Raw genomic sequence first — 26,615 nt, forward strand, 5'->3', positions numbered from 1 at the left:
AATACGTTGGACTATAAAATATTGCTTGACAAACGACTTCTACTATAAAGACTATTTATAAACACATGAAAGAGAGGGATGAAGATCAGGAAAAGGTCCTTTCCATGTTGAAAACAATACACGAAACCATTCTTTCAGCTTGTGATGAAATAAGACCTAACATAAAAGATCAAGAAGCCAGCTTACATACATAAACCCAAACTTTGATTACAACCAAAGAACAACGCAGAAGATAGTAGAAGTGGAACAAAAAAATATTAAGACAAGACGACTCAAGTGACCAACAAATACAGTTAATGGAAAATCCAGAAAAGGGAGTGACAACACTGAAAATGGAAAAGACTTTCTATATAAATCAAAAGAAATTTGAGAAAGAAGAAGAACAGATTGAATGGAAGATAAACATATCAGGGCAATCATGGGGAATTGGAATAATAGGGAGACAACTTAATGAATACAAATGGGCTAGTCCTTCCAAACAAATTTGTTTTTTAAGGACCTCCTTAGGGTTCAACCGGTTAGAGATTGCCGGTGGGTGATTCCCAGGGGGAGGGCGTTCTCTGTGAGTGCACCCGCCCTTTGGAACAAACTGCCGATGGAGCTTCGGACTGCCCCCGACCTTCGCTCTTTTCGCCGGGACTTAAAAACCTGGTTGTTTGAATTGTCTGGCCTGGACTGAGGGATTTTAAATTTTAAAGTATTTAATTAAATTATATTAAATTCATTTTAAAATTTTAATTTTATTGTTATTAGGAATTGTGGGCCTGTACTAATTTAATTCCATTTTATTCTTTTTTGTACTGTTTTAATTGCCCTGTGAACCGCCCTGAGTCCTTCGGGAATAGGGCGGTATATAAATTCAACTAATAAATAAATAAATAAATTAAACAGCCTTCTTTATTTCAAATAAAGAGCCTTGGTGGAGCAGTGGGCTAATGCCTCCTTAAGTAACACCAGCTGCCTGCAATTAGTGCAGGTTCGAGTCCCACCAGGCTCAAGGTTGACTCAACCTTCCATCTTTCCGCGGTAGGTAAAATGAGGACCCAGATTGTTGGGGGCAATAAGCTGACTTTGTAAAAATGCCGCTTGGGGGAGGGGGCGAAAGCCCTAATAAGCAGGCATATACATAGAATGAAGGCTATTGCTAAGCACATTGATTTGTGCTTCTTAGATTGTAAGCCGCCCTGAGTCTTTGGAGAAGGGCGGGATATAAATGGGATAAAAAAAATAACATATATAATAATGGAGATTGATTTGACAATCTAAAAGCACTGATATGGAAGTCTAGTTGGCAAAGGAAGAAAGCCAGAATAAGGCTGAAGAAAATTGGGGTTTTGATTTATTAGAGGGGATTTTATATTATTAATTAGAGGGTTAAAGGGAGAAGTTGAGATAAGGGGAATTCTGGTCATTAGATTTAAAATAATTGGAAATTAGTTGAAAATAAGGATTTTATCTGTTTAATATTTAAAAATTAGACCTAAAAGAAAAAAATAATAATAATTATGAATATGTTTGATTTATTGATTAACCCAGGTAATACATATAATGGTTTTGATTTATTAAAGGGGATATTGTATTATTATGTAGATGATTTTATATGGTGGGAAATCGATAACTTTTAGGAAATAGAACAAGATTATATTCAAATAGATAAAATGTGTATTTTGGATATTAGATTCTGTTATGAATTGAGATAAGGGAAATCTTGGTTACCTAAAGCCTGAAAATTATAAATATCAAAGGTTAAATTGGAATATTGATGGGGGGAAAAATGGAAAAAAATTAATAACAGGATATGGATTGTTTATAAAGATTGAATGTAAAAATAATTAAGATACATATAAGCTAAAAATTATTGATAAATGTAATAATGTTGTTTATACTGAGTTGATATAATAAGAACTGAATAATCTTAAATACAAGACAGTAAATGTTAAGGGAAAAAGAGAGGAAATATTTGATGTTGGAACTTGCAATTTGTACTAAAGATTTTGTTATCGAACTATTGATTAACCCAGCCACCATGTTGCTTTTTAAATACTTAAATGTAGAATTGGAAAATTAATAAAATATTATAAAAAAAAGAAATAGGGAGGAAATTAATTACTAATTTGAACAGCATTTTCTTTGAAATTATGTATAAATTTCTTAATTTTTTTCAAATCAGTGTTGACTTTCTTGAATATCTTTGAGAAAGTCCTTGGAAGATGGGGTGAAGACATGCTATCTACAGTAATGGTCCCCAACCTTTCTGACTTTGTAGTCCAGCAACATTGGCAGCGGGGGTGGTGGAGAGGGGATGGTTCTGCACAAGCAGTGGGCCTGCACGCTTGCGCACACAGCTCCATTTGTGCAACTGACATGCACATGTGTCCACCGCTGATACAAATGGAGCTGCATGCACTCATCTGCTACTTGCACGCCCCGGTTCTGAATGAGTTGTGGCCTGGTACTGGGCTACAGCCCAGGGATTGGGGATCCCTGATCTAGAGAAAAGTCAGATAAGAAAGGGCATAGCCCACAGCTGCATAATGGGTGGCAAAAGAAGCTCAGTAGGGATCCTCCCTAAATTCTCAGACTGTAAATGAGACTGCAGGACAGTTGTACTTTCAGACTTGCAAGATTTTGTTACTGTAGCCGTACAATAAAGGAGAATTAGCTCATCTGGCCATGTGTCCTGTCTGGTTTACCTATCTCATTCAAGTAGAAAAATGGGGAACAATTAAACCAAAGAATTTCTTTTTTTGCAAAAAGCCTGAGACTCACCAGAGTGAAGTAGTTGAGATATAATGCACCATCTGGATGAAGGGCAATGGGTCAGAAGTAGCACCACAACTGGTACAGACACACTAGATCAGATAAATAAATGGTTAGATATTAACAGAAGAAAATATTTTTGCTCATTTCCAAGTCTATTTCTTCATTTCAGGATTAATATAACTTAGAATTGTTGTTTTGCTGTACCTGTTCAAACAAGGTCATTGCAAATTTCTGATGTGAAATGCAATGTGGGGCAGTGCAGATATCTTCTTTAGATTCATCTGCAATGTGGAAATGAATCCTCATTAAGAGGTTCTCCTACATCCAGGAAAACAGGAAAATGAAATTAGAGTTAATAACAAAAATAGCTGAAATTTATTGTTTAGAGTTGTATGAAATTTGCTTCTAAACATTCTAAAATTCATTTAAGAAGTAGGAGTCACAGTTCTTGACACCAACTCATATAGTGGGTATATGACACTTATTAACTTTCTATGAAAGTAGAATCAAATACTCATTATTCATTATGCCAAACTTTAACATTTCATTAGGTTTGGTATAAATGTACTGTTTTAACTAAATAGTCAAATTATAGAGCAATAGCTGCAGACTTAAAGTTGCTTCACTGACCTGGGAATAATATACAATTAAGGGCCTTGAAATTAAACAAAATAATGGCTTTGTTTTGACATTTTAAGAGCACATTAATCATATTATTTGTTATAAGGAAATACAGTAGTAGAAAGTGCCTTCCTAGGAAATTATGAAAAGCATTTTTAAAAACCTATTTTGTAGCATTTGTTCCCTAATTTGGAAACTCGTCTGTTTAGAAATTGTGGCTTTTTCAGTTTTATTACACTTTAGAAATTAATTTTATATAGACAATACCAACTTTTTCTTTTAATATACATAGTCCTCTATCAATTGGGACTGGACTTTCCTTCACTAAACAATGTGGTCATAGAGTATGAAAACAATTTCTGCAGTCCCTCTTGCCACTGTTAATCAAATCCCACAACATCCCAAGACAACATCCCACTAGCTTCCCACAACCAGTTACCGTATTTTCCGGCGTATAAGACGACTGGGCGTATAAGACGACCCCCTACATTTCCTGTTAAATTATAGGGTTTGGGCTATACTCACCGTATAAGACTACCCCTCTTCCAACGCACACCAAATAAAAATTAAAAAACATCAGATTTGATTTTAATATGGTAATTTTAATTCAAATACTTATGACATGCAGGTACTTAGTAGGAAAACTGTCACTTATAAACATAAGGCTGTTTGTCATCAAACATGTAAACATAAAACAGTGCAAGTGGATTAAACTTAATAATAATAATAATAATAATAATAATAATAATAATAATAATAATAATAATAATAATAATAAGAAGAAGAAGAAGAAGAAGAAGAAAAAGAAGAAGAAGAAGAAGAAGAAGAAGAAGAAGAAGAAGAAGAAGAAGAAGAAGAAGAAGAAGAAGAAGAAGAAGAAGAAGAAAAAGTTGGAAGGGACCTTGGAGGTCATCTAGTCCAACCCCCTGCTAAGGCAGGAAACCCTATACCATTTCAGACAAATGGCTGTCCAGTCTCTTCTTAAAAACCTCCAGTGTTGGAGCATTCACCACTTCTGGAGGCAGGTTGTTCCACTGGTTAATTGTTCTAACTGTCAGGAAGTTTCTCCTTAGTTCTAGGTTGCTTCTCTCCTTGACTAGTTTCCATCCATTGCTTCTTGTCCTGCTTTCAGGTGCTTTGGAGCTTGACTCCCTCTTCTTTGTGGCAGCCCCTGAGATATTGGATCACTGCTATCGTGTCACCCCTCACCCTTCTCTTCGTTAAACTACACGTACCCAATTCCAGCAACCCTTTTCCTATTTTCCTAATTCACTTTTTCACTTTTCCTAATTCACTCTAAAGCTTTCCCTGCGCAGAGCCTTAAGTAACCCCAGCTGCCTGCAATTAGTGCAGGTTCTCATCCCACCAGGCTCAAGGGTGAGTCAGCCTTCCATCATTCCCAGGTAGGTAAAATGAGGACTCAGATTGTTGGGAGCAATAAGCTGACTTTTAATAATGCTGCTTGTGGGGGGTGTGTGAAAGCTCTAATAGGCAGGCATATACATAGAATGAAGGCTATTGCTAAGCACATTGATTTGTGCTTTAAATTGTAAGCCGCCCTGAGTCTTCGGAGAAGGGTGTAAATGGGATTTTTAAAAAAAGACCAAATGGGAGATCCACTCCAGGTTTTCCAGCCAGCCCGCCCAGTTCCTGAGTCAAATGTGTCCTTAGAGCTAAGCTGCTGCTCTGCTACACATTCCCCACCTGCCTTTCAAATTGCTCTTGCATTCCCCACCTGCCTACAGCTGCTCTTCAACTTTAGAAGGAAAAAAGCCCAGACCCCAGCCTGTAAAAAATCACAGACTGCAGCTTCTACTCCAATTGGTCCCGCTTTCCCTGTGCAGACTAAATGGGAGATCCGCTCCAGGTTTTCCAGCCAGCCCTGTTCCTAAAATTTCAGTACCTGGTGTATAAGACGACCCCTGACTTTTGAGAAGATTTTGATGGGTTAAAAAGTAGTCTTATACGCCGGAATCTACGGTAGTCCTGCAACCAAGTTGCAAGTCCAAGTGGCTAGTAAGCAGGAAGTTGTGGCTGTCAAGTGGCAAGGGGCGCAAGAGGGTGCAAGAAAGCACTAGCAAGGCTCAGGGATGGTGCCCAGGAGTGTGAGGGAGTGCACAAGTAGGTGAGGGAGATGTGGCAAGACGCAGGGAGGGTATGCAGGGGAAAAAGGGGGTACATGAGTATGTGTGAGAGGCACAATGAGACTCAGGGAAATGTGTGAGAATGTGAGGGAGATGCAGGAAGATTGGGAAGGGTGTACATTTGTATATGGTGTTACGCGTGGGAGACATAGGTAAACTTGGGAGGGTACAGCAGAAGTTACTTGTGACCTTTCCTGAAGCCTTCCCTATTGACTTTCAAGGGAAGCTGGCACAGATGGTTGCATATGGGGGTCATGTGATTGTGGGGTTGTAAGTCCAAGCCAGTTCTCAAGCAACCGGATAATGTGACTACATGAGTGCTGGACAGCCAGAACCCTGAGGACTGGTCATAACTACCAATCGTTCAGTGCTGTCATAACTTGAAAAGTCACTGAATGAATGGCCATAAGTCACGAACTACCTGTACTGCAAGTACAGACTCATATTACAAAGTGATAAAATAATCAGAATATGAGAAATAAGCAAATAAATCAGAATAGAGCTGGAAGGGATCTTGAAGGTCTTCTAGTCCAACTCCCTGCTCAAGCAGGACACCCTATAAAATTTGAGACAAGTGGCTGTCCAGTCTCTTCTTAAAAATCTCCAGTAATGAAGCACCCACAACTTCTGAAGCATGTTGTTCCACTAGTTAATTGTTCTCACTGTTAGGAAGTTTCTCCTTAATTCCAGATTGCTTCTCTCCTTGATTAGTTTCCATCCATAGCTTCTGGTCTTGCCTTCTGGTGCTTTGGAAAATAGGTTGACCCCCTTTTTTGTGGCAGCTCCTCAAATACTGGAACACTGCTATCATGTCACTCCTACTTCTTCTTTTCTCTAGACTAGCCATACCCAATTTCTGCAACCATTCTTCATTGTTTTTAGTGGGCATGTATTTAATCATTTTTTAATTTTTGTAATTCTGTACTTTTATTCTTGCCCTGTTCACCGCCCTGAGTCCTTCGGGAGAAGGGCGGTATAGAAATATTATTAAATTAAAATTAAATTAAAATATATTTTAGTCTCCAGGTCTTTAATCATCCAAGTTGCTCTTCTCTGTATTTTTTCCAAAGTCTCAATATCTTTTTTGTAATGCGGTGACCAAAAGTAGACGCAGGTAGGGTCTTATTAAAGTTTTATAAAGCAGTACTAATACTTCATGTGATTTTGATTCTATGCCTCTGTTTACCCAGCCAAGGATTGTATTAGTTTTTTTGGCCACTGCTGCACACTGCTAGCTCAAATTTAAGTGATTATCCACTAGGACTCCAAGGTCCCTCTCACAGTTACTTCTTTTGAGCCATGTTTCACCTAATCTGTACTTATACTTTGTATCTGCCTAACACAGTAAAACCTTGCTTTTCTCCACATTAAATTTCATTTGTTGGATAGAGCCCATTGTTCAAGTCTGTCAAGATTTTTTTGGATCCTGAGTTTGTCTTTTGGAGTAATGGGTATCCTTGCTGGTTTAGTGTCATCTGCAAATTTGATGAGTTTCCCTTCTATTCCCTCGTCTAAGTCATTGATGAAGATATTGAAGAGTAGTGGGCCTAAGATGGAATCTTGTGGTACCCCAGTGCTTACCTCCCTCCATGAAGATGTAGTACTATAAGAACTATTTGTTGAGTACAGTTTGTCAGCCACTTACAAATCCATTAGTTGGTGATGTTGTCTATCCCACATTTTTTCTAGCTTATCAAGAAGTAGGCTGTGGTCTACTTTGTCAAATGTCCTACTGAAATTTAAGTATATTATGTCCATAGCATTTCACTTGTCTACTAATTTAGTCCTTTTGTCAAAGAATGAAATAGGATTGGTTTGGTATGATCTGTTTTTAACAAATCCATGTTGGCTTCTAGTTATCATTTTATTTGTTTCTAGATGTTCGCAGATCTGCTTTTCTGATGATCTTTTCCAGTATCTTCCCAAGTATTAATGTTAGGTTAATTGGTCTGTAGTTTCATGAGTCTGTTTTTTTTCTTCCTTTTTTGAAGATGGGAACCACACCAGCTCTTTTTGAATCCTCAGGTAGTTCTCTGGTGCTCCAGGATTTTTGAAAGATATGGTACAATGGTTCTGACATAATACCTGCAATGTAATCTGTCAGGTCCCGGAGATTTATATTTGTCAAGATCAGACAGGTGTTCTCTTACCATTTTTATTATTATTATTATTATTATTATTATTATTATTATTATTATTATTATTATTATTATTATTATTATTATTATTTTGCTGCTTGCTGCCTATCTCGCCATGGGGCTACTGTAGGTAGCTCACAACCAAATCCCCCCAAAGAAATAAAGATTAAACAAAATGAAAGTAAAGCAACCAAAGGAAAAAAAACGAAGAAAAAGAGAACAAGGAATAAAGTAAAAAAACATGCTTGGTTTTTGGTGGGAGGAGCTTCACTATTTATTGCTTCTTTAAACAGTACAGATTTTACTAACTTAGCAAAATGAGAAATTCTTTTTCAGGATTCATCAACATTCCACCACTTTCATACTCACAAAGCATTCTGCAGCATCATCCATAATGCCTAGCTGAAAACGCTGCTCATCTTGAAATGTCTTTGCAAGAGCACTACGAAGAGCATCAGAAGGTAACACTTTGTCATTGCTGCACTGGAACTGGTTAAAGATACCCTAGATGGATAAAAACACAGAAATTTTAAAGTGCTCAATTATTTTTACCATACTGATAAAGAACCAAAAATAAGTATGCTTGCCAAATTGTTAACACAGACTACTCTTGCCATTCTGGGAGGATGGAGAATAGCTATTGATTGCCTATGTAAGATCCCTTGAGATACTTACACTAATACTTAGCTGTTTTATTAAGGCTAAATATATACAATTCTTTTAATTCCTTCACAGGATACTGTTTCTAAGCCTATAAAAATGCCATTGCCCTTCTTTATTCTAGTTTTTCTAGTCCTTTAGTTATGTTATGCAGAACAGGCCAACAAGAACTAGACTTCTCATAATTTGGGAACTATACTGCAAGTGCTTCAATTTGCATTTGTTTTTGTTGTTTTGCAGTCAGACCACACTTGCTAATATATATAATTCATTCTACTTTTTTAACCAGTCAGTAGTCCTTGAAATGCATTTCTGTCTTTTAGGGTGTTACACATTGCACCCAATTTACTATTATTTGCAAATTTAAATATTTTTAAAAAAATAAAAATAAAAACTAAGACAAACTAATATAAAGATGGAAAGTGTCACTGCTGCAAACATTGACATGTTTTTGCATTGACAATGTAAGAGACAGCCTTTTGTTTAAACTGCTTCACTTTGAATCTTGAAGGGAGGGAATTTTTCTAATGTCTATTTTGAGAAGAAAAGAAACCCACATACAGAATGGGAGGAGAGACTATGTGAAACTAATTGGATAATGTGATTTATGATGTGTAGATAAGGGTGGGGATTGTGTGTGTGTTACCATGGGTTTTGGGGGAGGAGATTTCAGATTCTGGCATCCCTCCATGAGTGCCGATGTTTCGTTTCATTACTAAGACTTTTTAGATAAATAATATGCCTTCAATTTGTTTGATTTGTCTTATTCATCGGAACCATGACATCATGCCAGAATCTCCTTTCTTTCAAAGGGGGGTCCTGAACCCCCGCCGCTGTCTCTGGTAGGAGAGATAAGCTGGCAAAGATTCAGGGAAGAATCCTCAAGATGGAAAGAGAAGGCCTGATTGCTGGCAAAACTTCTGAAAAGGAAATAATAAATAGTTTTCTGTGGGAAGATGAATTTGAGCCTATTTCCAAACTTCAGCAGATAACTGGGCTTATCTCGTCGTCAAGCTGGAACCACTCCAATAGAGAATACGTGCAGCAAGAGGCCCCAGAAGCAGAATGGGGAGGAGGTGTCAGCCCTTCAGCCACTGAGAGTGGAAAATCCTGTCTGCAGATCAGATTGCCTGCCAGACCCAGGAGTCCCCTGCCAAGCCCTCCAGACCCATAGAGACAGAGGACCCCAGCCTGGGGCCTCTGCAGCAATGGGAGGTTGGGAAGCCCCCACAAGTGAAAGGCCAACAACCTCTGAGCTTGCTCCAGATAATAGAAGCCTTGCAACAGCTGGGGGTCGTGCAGAAGCTGGAGATCAGGAGCTGGTGGGAGGATAACAGCAAGGGTGGCAGCAGCACGAGCCAAACGTGCAACCTCTGAACGTACAGCAGGACCAGTTGGGCCAGCAGCAGTGGGGGCCCTGGCAGCCATTAAATCAGCCACCAGAGTGGGGCCAGCAGCAACTGGAGACATAACAGCAGCAGAGGGGGCTCAGCAACCATTTAACCAACAACCAGGGTGGGGCCAGCAGCAATGGGGACCCCAGCAACCAATGATGAACCCCCCCTTCAGAGTAACCTTCGATGGGGACCCAGAGAAACTGATTTTCTTCCTCAACCACGTACGCTCTCATTTGAATAGCTGGGCCCATCTCTACCCAGACCCAGGTGCTATGGTCGATGTGACTGCGTCCAGCCTAGAGGGAGAAGCATCCAAATGGTTGAACAATTTATATAACGAGCAAGCCCCTGACTTTGAGGACCCCATCCTTTTCCTCCTAGGGCTGAGGGAAAGTTTTGAGGACCCATCCGTTGCCCTCAGAGCGGAAGAGCAAATCCATAAGATAAAGCAAGCTTCCCTGCTACCTTGAAGGAGGAGGTGGTGAGGCCCCTCCTCAAGAAACCTGCCTTGGATCCAGCTATTTTAAATAACTTTCGTCCTGTCTCCAACCTTTGCTTCCTTGCGAAGGTTGTTGAGAGAGTGGTGGCTCGGCAGCTCCCTTTGGTCCTGGAGGAAACTGAGTATCTGGACCCGTACCAATCGGGTTTCAGGCCTGGGTACAGCACGGAGACGGCATTGGTCGCGCTGGTGGATGATCTCTGGCAGGCCCGAGATAGGAGTTATTCCTCTGTCCTGGTCCTATTAGATCTCTCAGCGTCTTTTGATACCATCAACCATGGTATCTTGCTACGACATCTTGAGGGGTTGGGAGTGGGAGGCACCGTTTTACAGTGGTTTTTCTCCTACCTCTTGGGCCGTTGACAGACGGTGTTGGCAGGAGGGCAGAGGTCAACCCCGAGGCCCCTTAGTTGTGGGGTGCCTCAGGGGTTGGTCCTCTTGCTCCTCCTGTTCAACATCTACATGAAGCCACTGGGTGAGATCATCCATGGTTTCAGGGTGAAGTATCATCAATATGCTGATGATACCCAGCTTTCATCTCCACCCTGAACCAACCCAGCGATGCCCTCGACGTGATGTCCCGTGGCCTGGAAGCAGTACGGATCTGGATGGGGAAGAACAGGCTCCAGCTCAACCCGGCCAAGACTGAGTGGCTTTACGTACCAGCATCTCGTTTAGTCCAAGAGGTTCCATCTTTGGTTATGGGAGGAGAGGTGTTACCTACTGTTGATAGGGCGCACAACGTAGGCGTCCTCCTGGATACACGACTCAGTTTTGAAGATCATATAGGAGTTGTGGCCAGGGGGGCATTTGCCCAGGTTCACCTGGTGCGCCAGTTGCACCCCTATCTGGACCGAGATGCCCTACGTACGGTCACTCACACCTCCCGTATAGATTACTGCAGTGCTCTCTACATAGGACTGCCCTTGAAGACCACCCGGAAGCTCCAGCTGGTGCAGAATACGGCCACGCATCCGGATACTCCCATATTACACCCCTCCTGCGTGAGCTGCATTGGTTACCGGTTGCCCTCCAGGTGAGATTTAAGGTGTTGGTACTTATCTTTAAATCCCTACATGGCCTAGGACCGGGATATCTGCAGGACCATCTACTGCTGGGAATGACTTCCCATTGCCCAGTGCGCTCACACAAGGAGGGCCTCCTCAGGGTGCCGTCAGCAACCCGCAGGGGGAGGGCCTTCTCTGTAGGAGCGCCAGCCCTGTGGAGCCAACTTCCCCTTGAGCTCCGGATAGCCCTGGATCTCCAGTCCTTTCACTGCGGCCTTAAAACATTCCTTTTCCATCAGGCTGACCTGGACTGACAGGGATTTTTAAAATGTTTTTAACTTATTATTGGGGCTGCTACTTTAATTCTTTTTAACTTTTGTATTATTGTATTTTTATTGTTGTAAGCCGCCCTGAGTCCTTCAGGAGATAGGGCGGCATATAAGTCCCAAAAATAAATAAATAAATAAATAAAAGCTGGCCGGCCTGCCTTGGAGTACATGCGGGAGTTTTGAAAGCTGGCCAGTCGGATAGACAGATGGCCTGAACAATCCATAATTCATCTTTTTAGAGAAGGATTAGATGACTACCTTTCTCTGGCATGCCTGACCAACTGCATGAATGGAACCAGGCAGCGGTGAAATTAGATGTTCAGCTGGCCCGCTATAAGAAGCCTCTCCTACGTGAACCCAAGCCAAGGTCAGAACAACCTGAATGGCACTCACCCCCACGAAGATCTCCAACTACTGTGAGGGCTGAAAGACCCAAGCCACCTGTAGACCTGGCAATTAAGTGTTTCCGATGTGGACAGCAGGGACATCGAGCAGAGAAATGCCCAGTCCCTTTTCCCCAATAGCAGAACAGACCAGGACCAGCAGCGAGAAAGAAACCTGCAGAGAGGCTAAAGGGAGAGAAATCCAACCGGATGACACAGGAACCTGTTGTCCAGGTCACATGCCCCACACAGGAGGACGCCGGAACTCAGACTGGATTCACCCCAGTTCTAGACTCTTTCGACAGCGACGACGAAGGGGAGAATGACCCGATGGTGAGTCGACACATCCTACCCTTTTTATTGCCTGCTAAACTGATAATCCCTAAATCAGGGGCACAAGTAGACCTGAAAGTGCTAGTCGATACCGGCTGCTGCCGATGCATCATTAGCCTGTCATGTGCCTTGAGACTGGGCATACGGGCCAAGCCTCTCTCCAAACCTGTGAGGTTTAAGCAAGCCGATGGTCCCTAATGGGAGGGACTTTAGTCACGCAATTAACAGAGCCCTTACGCCTGGAAATAGGTGAGCACTGGGAGTTTATTCGCTTCCTGGTAGCTCCAAAGATGTCTGAGACTGTGATCCTACTGTAGGACTAACCTGGCTAGACAAATGGAAGCCATTTATTTGGTGGGAAAAAGTAACGAGAACTGTGAGATTACCCATAGGGCCTGATCCCCCCACTGATTCAACAGATGTTACAGGAGATTTTAGCCCACCCAAGGAGCAAGCGCACATGGCTGCCTTACAGCCACCTGGCGAGCTGTTCATGCCCAGCGAGTACAGGATCTAACGGAGGCATTTAGTGAGAAAGAATGCAATACCTTGCCTCCTCACCGTCTAATGATTGTTCCATTGAACTGTTACCAGGGGCCAAACTCCCCCGAAGAAGAATGTATACCATGTCCCCCCTTGAAATGGAGGAGATGCAGCGTTATGTGGATACAACCTAGCGAGGGGTTTCATCGAATGGGTCAAGTCTACTGTGGGAGCCCCTGTGTTGTTCAAAGAGAAAAAAGATGGGTCTCTTTGTCTCAGCGTTGACTATAAAGGCCTGAACACGGTGAGTGTGGAAAATAAATACCCCCTCCCCCTCCTGAAAGACTTACTAACCCACCTGGCGAAGGGGAGTGTCTTCACCAAGTTATACCTGAGAGAAGCATATTACCGGGTAAGAATAAAGGAGGGGGATGAGTGGAAAATGGCCTTCAACTGCCCCTTGGAAAGTTACCAATTCAAAGTCATGCCATTTGGACTGCAGGGGGCCCCAACCATACATATACAGTTGATTAATGAAGTCCTACAAGAACATTTATACAAAGGGGTTCTGGTGTATCTTGATGACATTCTGATATACAATACAAATATGACTGATCACATAAGACTGGTCAGAGAAGTGTTAAAGAAACTATTGAATGCCAAAGTTTATGTCAAATTGTCGAAATGTGAATTTCACCAAACCCGATTAGATTATCTTGGCTATAGAATTTCCGACAAGGGCATCGAAATGGACCCAGCCAAAGTGAAAACTATAATTGAATGGCAGCCCCCAAAGACTCGCAAACAGCTCCAAAGCTTCCTAGGGTTTGCCAATTTCTACCATCAATTCATTCCCTCTTTTGCCGAGATTGCTCTACCCCTTACAGAACTACTCAAAATGGGCAAGGGAGGGAGAAAACTGCGACCTGGCCAGCCACTAGCATGGACTATGAGTTGTCAGAAAGCTTTTGAGAATTTTAAAAGGACTATTTGCGGCTGAACCAGTTCTAAAGCACCCCTGCCCCAGGGAGCCCTTTGTAATTCAAGCAGATGCCAGCGATGTGGCAGTCGGAGCTGTGTTACTACAAAAGAATAAAAGTGGAGTCCTACAACCTTGTGCCTACACCTCTAAGAAATTCACGGAAGGTGAAAGGAGATGGACAGTCTGGGAGAAGGAGGCCTTCGCAATTAGGTGGGGGCTATTAAACTGGCGACACTATTTAGAAGGGAGCAAGGTGCCTTTTGAAGTATGGACAGATCACAAAAATTTAGAGGCACTAAAAACTCCCTACAAATTGTCCCCAAAGCAAGTGCGATGGGCACAGTACTTTAACCGTTTTAACTTTACTTTAAAGTACATACCGGGAAGAAAAAATTTCCTAGCTGATGCACTATCCCGACTGCCACAGTACAAAAGTGAATGCAAAGAGGTCTACGAGGCAATTATCCCCAGTTCACAACCTGCTGCACAACTCACACCTCACAGAACCCCTAATCCTGATGACCTGGGAGTGAAGAAGATAAAAAGAGAGCTCCTTACCGATCAATGATTCAAAGATAATCAAACCTCCCTAACATGCAGGGATGATTTGGCATACATGGTGGGAAAATTGTATCAACCTGAAACCCTTCATCTCAATGCTCTCAGACACAGCCGTGATGTAAAACAGGCTGGACACTTCAGATATTTAAAAACTCTACATCTCAGTCGCCGGTAATTTTGGTGCCCGGGACTAAAATGAGACGTAGAAAACTATGTCAAGAGCTGTACTGTATGTGCCACCATGAAAAGAATCCCAGGGAAGACCCCTGGGTTATTGCAACCGGTGGTCGAACCTTCTCAACCATGGGAAGAAATAGCTATGGACTTTATAGTAGACCTACCCGACAGTAGAGGAAATACTGTCATTGGGACTGTGATAGACCTATTTTCAAAACAGGCTCACTTTATCGCCTGCAAAGGACTTCCATCGGCTCAACGCCTGACTAAGTTGTTCCTAAAACATATCTATCGACTACATGGAGCCCCTAAGCGAATAATTTCGGACAGAGAGGTGCAATTCACAGCGAAATTTTGGAGAAACTTTCTTAAATTAATTGGATCATCTCAAGGCCTATCAACTGCTTTTCACCCGGCTGCTAAAGGAGCCACAGAATCCGCCAACAAAATGCTGGAACAATACCTTAGATGCTACGTTTCTTACCAACAAACAAACTGGACCGACCTCCTCCCTTTCGCAGAGGTGGCTTACAATAATTCAGTACATAGCAGCACTGGCTACGCTCCTTTCCATGTAGCCAGAGGGAAAGAATTCAATCCCATACCTGAATACCCTCAGTTACCCTCCGCTTCCCAGACTTTTGATCATTGGGTGAGGGGTTGGGAAGAAGTTTGGAAAAATACAAAGGTGGCCTTAAAAAAGACTTTTGAGACCTACAAAAAGCAAGCTGACGAAAAGAGAGCTCCCCAAAGAACATTCCAAGTTGGGGAAAAGGTCTATTTGTCGACCAAATACTTACGCCTTAAACTACCCAATAAGAATTTGGGACCAAAATGCTTGGGGCCTTTCCCCATTGTGAAAATCATCAACCCGGTCACAGTAAAATTGAAACTCCCCAGACCTTTGAGAAAAATTCACCCAGTGTTCCATTGCAGCTTACTGAAAACTTTTCGAGCCTCCAGTTTAAGACCTCCCCCTAAGAAAGCTCCTGGACCCCTCATAGTAGCGGCTCAGACCCATTATGAAGTGAAACCTATCCTTGACTCTAGAATCTTTAAGGGAAAATTGCAGTACCTAGTATAATGGAAGGGATACCCATTGTCTGAAGCCATTTGGGTGAAATCTAGTGATGTGAAAGCTGACAGACTTATCAAAAAGTTTTATGAGAAACACCCCAACAAACCAAAAGTCAGCTCCTAACTTGTATTTTGTTTACATTATGGGATCTGTTCTTTTTGTAAGGGGGGCCGGATGTCAATGCTGCAAACATTGACATACTTTTGCACTGACAATGTAAGAGACAGCCTTTTGTTTAAACTGCTTCACTTTGAATCTTGAAGGGAAGGGAGGGAATTTTTCTAATGTCTATTTTGAGAAGATAAGAAACCCATGTACAGAATGGGAAGAGAGACCTCATATGTGAAACTAATTGGATAGTGTGATTTATGATGTATAGATAAGGGTGGGGATTGTGTATGTGTTACAATGGGTTTTGGGGGAGGAGATTTCAGATTCTGGCATCTCTCCATGAGTGCCGATGTTTTGTTTCACTAATAAGACTTTTTAGATAAATAATATGCCTGCAATTTGTTTGATTTGTCTTATTCATTAGAACCATGACAGAAAGACTGCTAAACTTGATGTGATGACTAAATTGACTTCTTTGACCATATGGATTTGGGAGAAATTACTATATTGGTGAAATGAATAAGTACTTAAATGGGCACAAATATAATTAACAGGGAATTGACTAAACCCCATGAAATAAAGAAAGGAACAAGACAAAGATGCCTGCTTTCACCACTGTTATCCATTGTGGCCCTTGAAGTTTTGAACATGGACATAGGACATAATGGGAAAACAACTGATGTGAAGTTGAAAAAGGGAGTACATAAATTAAGGACATTTGCTGATAACCTGGTTTAATTTTGGAAAATCCTATGGAAGAAATAGGAATAAATAAATTTGGTGTGCTGGCTGGATTAAAATAAGGAGAAAATGAAGAATTTAAAAAAAATGAGGATGGAAGTTCAAAAAGAATTAACTGAGAATAAAGTAAAATATCTAGGTGTTTCATGACTAATACAAACTGTGACATTTCAAAATAATTATGTTAAATTATGTTAAAGTATGGAATGGGATTAAGAAATATATATTATGGGAAAAATAAGGCCTTGGAATTGTAATATGTTCCAGGCCAATATGGTGTGGACTCAAGTTCCCTCTGATGGAGCTCTTGGTGTTGCTGTAATTCCTAAAAATGATCTATTGTTGGTAGCAACATACTTTTCTGGAAGCATCAAACTGGCAGGTAGAAAGTCTATGTTGGAACATTTAAATTCTGGCTTCCTGAAATGGGCATTGGCATGTTTGTTTATGGCTACTTGCAACATATATAATTAAAATGGAAGAAGAGCAAGTACCAAATTTGCCTTTGATTTTTCTTGTTTTCTAAACATGCTCAAGATTCTGGTAGGTAGTTATGGATTTTTTTACTCTCCAGCAGATGGCAACTGGTTTCAAAGGAAGCTTTCAATGCTAATAATAATTCTTTATGCTAAATGGAGTACTTTTTTTCAGTGGAACTGAGTTTCTGGAAATAGTACCCACAAGGCAATAAGATGGAAGCGTACCCATCTGCCTGTGTCAGCCATTCAGACTGACACAGGAAACCAAAATCATACAGATCAATATTGTTTTGTTGTAAAGGTATAGTAACAGAATCTTACAAGTCTGAATGTGCTTCCCTCCTTCCTCCCTTTACCTTTGTGAGAAGTAGGAAGGGTCTTATCTGAGATGTTTTCTAGTTCTACAGTTACAGTTCTACCCTGGACTCAAATTTATTCTATCTAATCATAGTCTTGATGATAGCTCTTCCTCCTGTTCCTCAAGGGCATTCCCTTTCCCTATTATAGCCTGGAGCCACCCTACACCTGGGGCTACAGCACAGCAATCAGTTACTGCTACAAAACACCTGGATATTGAAGGATGGGCTGAGAAGCTTCAATTTTTAGAGGCTACAGAGCCTATAGAAGGCCCTTCTTTGAAGCTGCTTCAAGAACAAAGGCTTTGTGCAAATGGGGACAATCTCAGGTAGGCCACAGGGGCCTGTCAATAGAGAGAGAACATAGCCTGAAGATAAGGAGGACATGGTAGACCCTGAGGAGTGCTGAACCAGGTGGACAATCATACTGTTCCACAAAGGCTCATGCATCTTGAATCATGTGAGGTGCCCTTTTTGAATGGCAGCCATGAATATAGGCCTGAAGTAGAGCCTGGATCTCACTTCAGGCCCAGCCTCACTGCTGCTGTCACCACTGATTGGTGTAGGGGGACAGTTGTTTTTCTGTTATTTGCAGGGGGGGCATGTCACAAGTAGCATTGTCAACTTTAGTTTTTCCAAATTTTTGACACACCAAGGCCAAAAGGTTTGCTATTACTGATCTACACATACACATAACCCTTTTGTTTCCAAGCAATCATCTAGATTTTTCAGCTCTTTTTGACCTTTTGGACAAACACATTTTGTTTTCCCACTTTTTGGCCAGAGACCTGATGGGTGATACACTCATAATAAGACATCCATGAGACAATAATTTTTTAAAAGCAATTTCTATTCCAAATGTTTGCCAGATCCCCTGGTTTTTGGCTCCTTGAAGTGGAAAGTCCTTAGTTATAGCCTGATTATTTAATGGTTGTACTACTATACTAGCTTGTGGTTGCACTTCTGTTTCCATTCTTGCTTAAGTTAAAACCATGTTTACAACATTCCCTTTTTTTCAAACTTCTCTTCTAATGCACTGGCTTCCAATATAACCACATAATTAATTCAACCTTGACTTGAAGCTTCAGACCTTCTGTACAGGCATTTATTCCTTATTTGTCTGGATGAATAACTGAGTTTGTCAGCCAGGAACTATTGGCAAATTTATTCCATGCTAATTTATGTAGCACCTTGTTTTCAGATTGTTAAGATTCCTGATGTAGATTTTTATGAAATGGACTGACTTTGATGCTTTCATGAGTATCTAAATTAATCCGTCAATAATGACACATGTAGAAAAGGGATGGGGCTTATATCACTCTACTACAATACTGCTTTTATTAATCTGAACTCTCTTGACTCATCCATAAACACTGCTGCCCCCTCCCCCCATGTACTTTATATTATTTTGTAAAGGTCTTAAGTATAGAGTCAAGACAATACTATCATAATTATATATCAGTAGTATTTTTATTTGGCTTTGTTTCTCAAGAAAATAACTTCATTTTATCAACACAGATTGCTGATAGCAAGACTGATAGATGACAGCTATTAGGATTTAAATAACAGAAAGAAATAGAATTTATGAGGCTTTAGGCCAAGGTAAAAAGGTAAAGTTTCCCCCGCACATGCATGCTAGTCGTTTCCGACTCTAGGGGCCGGTGCTCATCTCCGTTTCAAAGCCGAAGAGCCAGCGCTTGTCTGAGGACGTCTCCGTGGTCATGTGGTCGGCATGACTAGATGCCAAAGGCGCACGGAACGCTGTTACCTTCCCACCGGAGTGGTCCCCATTTTTCTACTTGCATTTTTACGTGTTTTCGAACTGCTAGGTTGGCAGAAGCTGGGACGAGTAACAGGCGCTCACTCTGCTATGCGGCACTTGGGATTCGACCCGCCAAACTGCTGATCTTCTGATCGATAAGCTCAGCGTCCTAACCCACTGAGCCACTGCGTCCCTTTTGGGCCAAAGGGAAGCCTATTTATTAATTCAGTAACCCAAATTACTAAGGAGTATCATAGAATTATGTTCCTTAAGTGGAAAATACAATTCAAGTTTGTATGTAGTTAGTATTTTTAATGATTGAAGCTAATCAGAAATGGAGTGTAGGAGAAGAAATCACAAAGTATGTCTTTTCTAGTTCTCATATTGTAAAACAGCTATGAAACTTGGCAATATAGATGTATGTGTAAATACATAATTTAGATTGCACATGTGAATATTTTTCACCAAAACCGAATCAGTATTTTTTTGACCTTTGTCAGTCCAAACACTAAGAATCTCATCTTTCGTCTCAGCAAGCACACTTTCAAATGCTTTCAAAATTAATTCTTTCAGCTTTTGTCATATGAAAATCCTGTAAGACAGAGACACTGTTAGAATTTACAAATGAAGGCTTCATTCTTCTCTAGCCACAACAAAACATCCCCTGTCCTACATCCTGGCACCACAGTCCCTAAAAGCAAACAAATTCTTTGTGACTTGCTTTGTTCCGCTGGCAAGTTTTCCCCTACCCATTCCCTAAGCACAAATAAACAAGCTCCCAATAAAAAAAATCATTCATCAGTTTGATTAAAAAAAATGCAAGGACTATGTTCTACATATGTCAACATGGGAACAGATAAATAACTTATCATGAGCTCCTCAGTCATTAGGTGACTTAAATAAAGGAGGAACAATTCACGATTGTGTTTGTTGGCAAAGTTATAACTCAGATGACAGCTGTAATGGAAGCATTTTTTATTTAAATAAGAAACAGACATGACAGGTCCTGGACTGAAACTAGCATTTTGTATACTGATGCCTCATGTGGGTACATCCATTTAAGTAAAATGAGTTAATCATCGCAGAATATAAGATTAATACTGAGGAATAAGATATTCAAAATATAAATAACACATTCACATATAAGAACTACAATCCCTTGTGGATTCTCAGGTTTTATTTATAATTGACTATTTATAATTCAAAAGCAAGTTACAAAAATATAACACAATAACTATCTTAAATTAGCAACTGCCTTTAATTGTCAGCTTCTACAAACTACTTAAAAGACTAAGGAATCATTTTTACTCATTTTCTCAGAAAACTCTAAAAGTTAAACAAAAATCTCCTTTTAATAAACAGTTATTTCAACAGTGTATGAAAGAGATATATTTATATATTTTCTTAGCATTCAACATAATCATTCTTTATATTATTAATAAAAAATATACTTAATCACATACTCTAAAGTCTATACTAGGCACTTATCTCCAGCTTTCAGAATTACAAGGAGAAAGAGCACTGCTGGATAAAAGCAAAGCTTCATTTACTCCAGTTTATTTCCACATAAATTACACTTGTAATCCGAGGGTTGGTCTGGACCTTCCAGTCATATAGTCCAACCCCATGCCCAGTGAAAGAATCCTTATAGCAACCTAAACAAATGGCTAACTAGAAGGAGAGAAGAACTAATGACAGAAGTTCCAATCTTGAAACAAGGGGAAATCTCCCGATTGTGACAATTGTTAAACTGTGGAACATCCTGTCTCATGAACTAGTGAGTATCACCAGAAATTTTCAAGAAAAGGTTGGTCAGCCATGTACAGGTACAGGTATTCTTCAACTTATGACTGCAACAATACTGGAGCAGTGCAGCCTGTATAAGGCACCTTTGGCTGTTGTAAATGGTCACATCCCATAGTCATGTGGTTGAATTTCAGGTACTTGGCAACCTATTTTGCATTTGCAACCTGTTACCAACAGCTCCACAATAATGCGATCGACATTTGCAATCTTTTCTGCCAGTTTCCCCAGGAAATCAATGGAGGGAGGTGTGTTGGAGGAACACAACTCAAATCTGGTGAAAATGTTAGTGAAAGTCAGCCTTTTGAGCCTTTGAGAAGGACAGTGTTCGCTTAGTGTTTTTCCCTCCCCAAAGGCTCAGAAGGCTGACTTTTACTAATGTTTGGGGAGGGGAAAACACCAGAGAATGCCAGCCTTCTAAATTCCCTTGGCATGCTTGGAGGAACATGTTGGAGAAATGGACATCAAATCTAGTGAAAATGCTACTGCACACCATTGTTCTTGTGATCATTTGGAAGGTCTCTTCTCCAAATTGTGCTATGGACTCAAAATGGAGAAGGGAGTCTTCCGAATTATTTTTAGGAAAACAACCATTACTATTATTAGTTTCTTCTAAAATATATAAATAATAAATATTAATTTCCAGTGTTTCTAGTGATATGGAGTAAACATTGTTACATTTTTATTGTCTGTTTGTGAATGTTTGTACTGATCACAATTTTTGTTTTTAAAGGAAGCTTTCTTTACCATTTGCAGCATGGTAATTATGTTGGGGGACTTTTTAATTCTGTAGTTTGCATCGGAAGAATCACAATTAAAATAAGGCATACTATATGACATAAAATTTAAAATATAAAATACAAGATTTAAATATAAACAAACTAAACAGATATTGCCCAGAAACTAGCAACATTATTTCAAATTGATATAGATTTTGTCTATTTATCAGAATATTAAATCTCTTGGCTCTCTTCTGTCCACATATGATAAGAAAGTAAATACATTTGGGATAAGGATACTAGTAAGTAATTCATTAAGTGTAGCATATGATCAAAAATTATAAACTACCCACCTTTAAAGTAGGACCAATAAAATGACTTGGACCAATAAAACGATTCTTTGCAAGGTTAACTCTTTTTTAGGATTACCAAAGATCATCAGATCATCAAAGTAAAATGAATTACAGGTAGTCCTCGACTTACGACAATTGAGCCCAAAATTTCTGTTGCTAAGGGAGACATTTGTTAAGTAAATTGTGCCCCATTTAATGAACTTTCTTGTTAAGTGAATCTGGTATTCCCATTTACTTTGCTTGTCAGAAGGTCACGAAAGATGATCACATGAACCCAGGACACTGTGACTGTCAAAATATGAGTCAGTTGCCAAGTGTCTGAATTTTGATCATATGACCATGTGAAATAACTGTGAAAAATGGTAACACATTATTTTTTCAGTGCCGTTGTAAGTTCGAATGGTCACTAACTGAAGTGTTGTAAATCAAAGATTACCTATATATTTCCCTATTCCTTTTCTTCATATGCCATTCCTGTGTCAACAGAGCAATTTTTATGTTTTTATTTCTCTTGTTCTCCATTTATTAGATGTATATATTGCCTTTCTCCAGGAGCTGAAGGCTGCATACAAAGCACTCTCCTCAACAATAATAATCCTGTTGGCTAGATTACATTAAAAATAGTGATTGGTTCAAAGTTGCCTAGTGCATTTCTAAGCTGAACACGGACTTGAACTTAAATCTCCATGTCTTAGTCCAATTCCCCAACCACCTCCCCCTCCTCCTCCTCCTCCTCCTCCTCCTCCTCCTCCTTCTCCTACTTCCTTCTCCTTCTCCTCCCCATCACCTTCTCTTTCACTAATTATTGCAACAATTCATAGAACCAAAATTAATGGTATGTAGGCTATCACTATGGTTTATATACTTTTGGTATGGTAATGGTATGACCACGCCAAGCAGAACTTCCGCAAAGATGAAATGATACTGAGTTTCAGATGAAAAAAAACCAAACAGTTGGGAACAAGGAAGCATGGCCTAAATGGCAAAAGTTTCTAGAAAGAAGCAACTATCTCTCTTCACTAAAATTTTCCAAGTTAGGAGAAATCTCCCCCCACTCCTTGAGCTAGGCACAAAATTTTGCCTTTGGGACTACACAGAAGATACTCTAAGATTCCTACACAAGAAACAAGTTTGCTCATGTGGAACTAGATACATTGAAACAACCCAATATGTATTCTTTTATTGTACATTTATAAGAAAATCTCATCTTTGCTTCATCAGTATCCTTGAAAAATAGATAACTTTTATGTGTTTACTTTTCTCAGAATTCAAATCCATTAACCAACTTACACAAAGTCTCCCCTAGTTGTAACTCAGTTTACCTGGAGGTTAGCCTGTATTTTATTCTATTTTGCAACATAATAAATACAGCATACCAATAGAATTAATATAATTAGAATTGCACAATCTACAATATACATATAAACACAAAATTATAAATCAATATAACATCAATGTATTTTTGATATGAAATTAATATTTTTATAGATATAGATACTTCTAATACTTATATAGATATATATATTTGTTGACTCCAATTGAATTCATTTTATCACTTACTTTGAGGGCACAAAATATACAGGAATCTCCCATGCATTTATGTGTTGTAAGTTGTCGAAAACTGCGTCGAAAAATATCAAGATGCCAGAGTACCTAGGAAGCAAAGCATTATTGTTTTTAATCAATTTTCTTCAGAATATTTTAGGCAAGAAAACTGGTTTAATAACATCTGAAAGTATAAAATATAACTACAATTGAAAGCATTCGGTACATACATTCTAAGTAATCCATTGATAAGGAAAATATTTCCATGTAAAGTGATAGTTTTATAATCTTTCTTGTTAATATACAGAAAATCAGAAAATCCATTTACTTAAATATTACAATTTAAACATAAAAGGGTTTTTTTTAAGTAAGAAATAGTGCAATGTATTAATAAGATTGCAATGCAAGGGACGGAAGAGAGGTGAGGTGAGAAGGAGACAGCAATGATACAGGCAGCAGTCCTTTCTCTTCCTACAAGACAGAAATATTCATAAGAAGGGGAACTAGACTGGAAAGGGATAGAAAGAGAAGCAATTCTATCTATATAAAATACCGAAGTAGTAAGGACCAAGGTAGCTGGATTAGTAAGAACAGGGGAAAAAAGATGTAAAGGGGAAAATTTGTAGGGGATGAGGATGACATAAAAGGGGAACCTGAACTGGGAATGATGGAAAGAGGGAGAAAAATTGTCTCCTATTTTATGAGTAGGAACTGACTTGAGTGGGAAGAATTAAGAAAAATTGAATCAAGGTGGTAAGAATCATGGCAGAAAAAACAGAATATGCTTGGATGGGCATCATAGCAATGGGATCAATAATGAGGAAGACTGCTCATTCCTATGCTATATACAATGGTGCTTAAAGATTTGTGGACCTATTTGAATTTTCAATATTTGTGCGTAAATATGACCTAAAATGTGATCTATTTAAAGATAATTTGGCCACATACAAATATGTAGCTTTGGATCATTTTCCTCAATCAATAAATCAGCAAGTATAATGTTTATGTCTCATATAATTTGGTTCTCATTATCTAGCTTTAGGATTTATGTGGACAAAAGAAGTTTTAAATCACATTTATGAAAAAACATTGAAAATTCAAAAGGAATTACAAACATTTAAGCACCACTTTAATTATTCCTTCAACCAGTATATACTCAGCATTTATTCAGTAAATGCTGCTGCACTTTGACAATAAATTGGCATTAATTAATTAATTAATTAATTAATTATATTTTTATACCGCCCTTCTCCCGAAGGACTCAGAGCGGTGTACAGGGCAATAAATATAAAAACAGAATACAAACGTTAAAAAACAATTAAATATAATGCCCAAGTTTAAAACAGTAATTAAAAACATATTAAAACCCCAACCCTAACCCATCAAACCAGGTCAGATTGCTCAAATAAATACGTTTTTAGATCACGCCGGAAGGAGCGAAGGTCAGGGGCCATCCGGAGCTCAACCGGCAAGCAGTTCCACAGGTCTGGCGCACCCACAGAGAACGCTCTCCACCTGGGGGTCACCAATCGACATTCTTTGATCGGAGGCACCCTGAGGAGGCCCTCTCTGTGGGAGCGCACTGGACGGAGGGAAGTTGACGCCGGCCGCAGGTGTTGCCGTAGGTAATCCGGACCCATGCCATGTAGGGCTTTGTAAGTCATTACCAACACCTTGAATCTCACCCGGAGGACAACCGGAAGCCAATGCAGCTCGCGGAGCAAAGGTGTAACATGGGAGTATCGGGAGACTCCGAGCACAACTCGCGCGGCTGCATTCTGCACTAGTTGGAGCCTCCGAGTGGACTTTAAGGGCAGCCCCATGTAGAGAGCATTACAGTAGTGTAGACGAGAGGTCATGAGCGCATGAGTGACTGTACTCAAGGCATCCCGGTCCAGATAGGGTCGCAACTGGTGCACCAGGCGAACCTGGGCAAAGGCCCCCCTAGTCACAGCTCCAATATGCTCTTCTAAAGAGAGCTGTGAGTCTAGAAGGACCCCCAATAAGGAAGTAACACCAAGGGTAAAAGTAAGAGCCAGTTTGGTGTAGTGTTTAAGGCAGGGGTCCCCAATACCTGGTCCGTGGACCGGCAGAAACCGGTCCACGCAAGCAAGCAAAGCCCCATCAGTGGGATGCAGGCAGCACACAAAACCCTTCTGGTCCATAAAAACCCTCTCTCCACGGAACCAGTCCCTGATGCTCAAAAAGTTGGGGACCTCTGGTTTAAGGCATTAGGCTAGAAATTGGGAGACCTTGAATTCTAGTCCTGCCTTACGCACAAAGCCACCTTGGAGATCTGGGGCCAGTCACAGTATCTCAGCCCTAGGGAAAAAGCAATGGCAATCATTTTGGAAAAACCTAGCCAAGAAAATAGCAAGGGCTTGTCCAGGCAGTCTCTGAGAATCATTCCCAATCTAAATTCTACAAAATCTGAATTTAGTAGACAATTTCCCTTTTTGCTCATTTATGCCTTTATCACATTAATTAGAGCCTTGGTGGAGCAGTGGGCTAATGCCTCCTTAAGTAACACCAGCTGCCTGCAATTAGTGCAGGTTCGCATCCCACCAGGCTCAAGGTTGACTCAGCCTTCCATCCTTCCGAGGTAGGTAAAATGAGGACACAGATTGTTGGGGGCAATAAGCTGACTTTGTAATAATGCTGCTGGGGGGGGGGCGAAAGCCCTAATAAGCAGGCATATACATAGAATGAAGGCTATTGCTAAGCACATTGATTTGTGCTTAAATTGTAAGCCGCCCTGAGTCTTCGGAGAAGGGCGGGATATAAATAGGATTAAAATTATATATATAATTATATATATATATTATATATATAAATCCAACCACAAACCCAAACTCTGGCTCAGATATGTAGATGACACCTTCGTAATCTGGCCACATGGCAAAGAAAAACTGGATGACTTCCTCATACACCTCAATAGCCTACACCCCAAAATACAATTCACCATGGAAACAGAAGCTAACAATCAACTTCCCTTCCTTGATGTCTTAGTCTACAAGAAATCCAACGGCTCCCTAGGACACACTATCTACCATAAAAAAACACACACAAACCGCTATCTGAACGCACTCTCACACCACCACCCAGCACAGATCAACTCCGTAGCCAAGACACTCATCTCCAGAACCAAACACCTAGCTGACGAACAACACCTAAAAACCGAACTACACACT

At 40.2% G+C, this 26,615-nt stretch overlaps 1 protein-coding gene across 10 annotated transcripts in view; it reads right to left on the reverse strand.

Annotated features, from left to right (window-relative positions):
• USP54 (ubiquitin specific peptidase 54) overlaps positions 1–26,615 on the reverse strand; it is a 158,955-nt gene that overhangs the window by 72,201 nt on the left and 60,139 nt on the right. For all 10 annotated transcript variants that reach the window (XR_014492701.1, XR_014492702.1, XR_014492703.1 and 7 more), the window contains exons 3-6: positions 23,440–23,532; positions 8,036–8,170; positions 2,968–3,081; positions 2,770–2,852 (exon numbers count right to left, since the gene is read on the reverse strand). Coding sequence is in view for 6 of the 10 variants with exons in the window: in XM_083364159.1 (XP_083220285.1) it covers positions 2,770–2,852; positions 2,968–3,081; positions 8,036–8,170; positions 23,440–23,532 (425 nt within the window). In the remaining 4 variants the exon portion in view is untranslated. The remainder of the gene's footprint in view (positions 1–2,769; positions 2,853–2,967; positions 3,082–8,035; positions 8,171–23,439; positions 23,533–26,615) is intronic.

Source organism: Vipera ursinii (genome assembly GCF_947247035.1).
Source record: "Vipera ursinii genome assembly, chromosome: 5".
Classification (NCBI taxonomy): Eukaryota; Metazoa; Chordata; class Lepidosauria; order Squamata; family Viperidae; genus Vipera; species Vipera ursinii.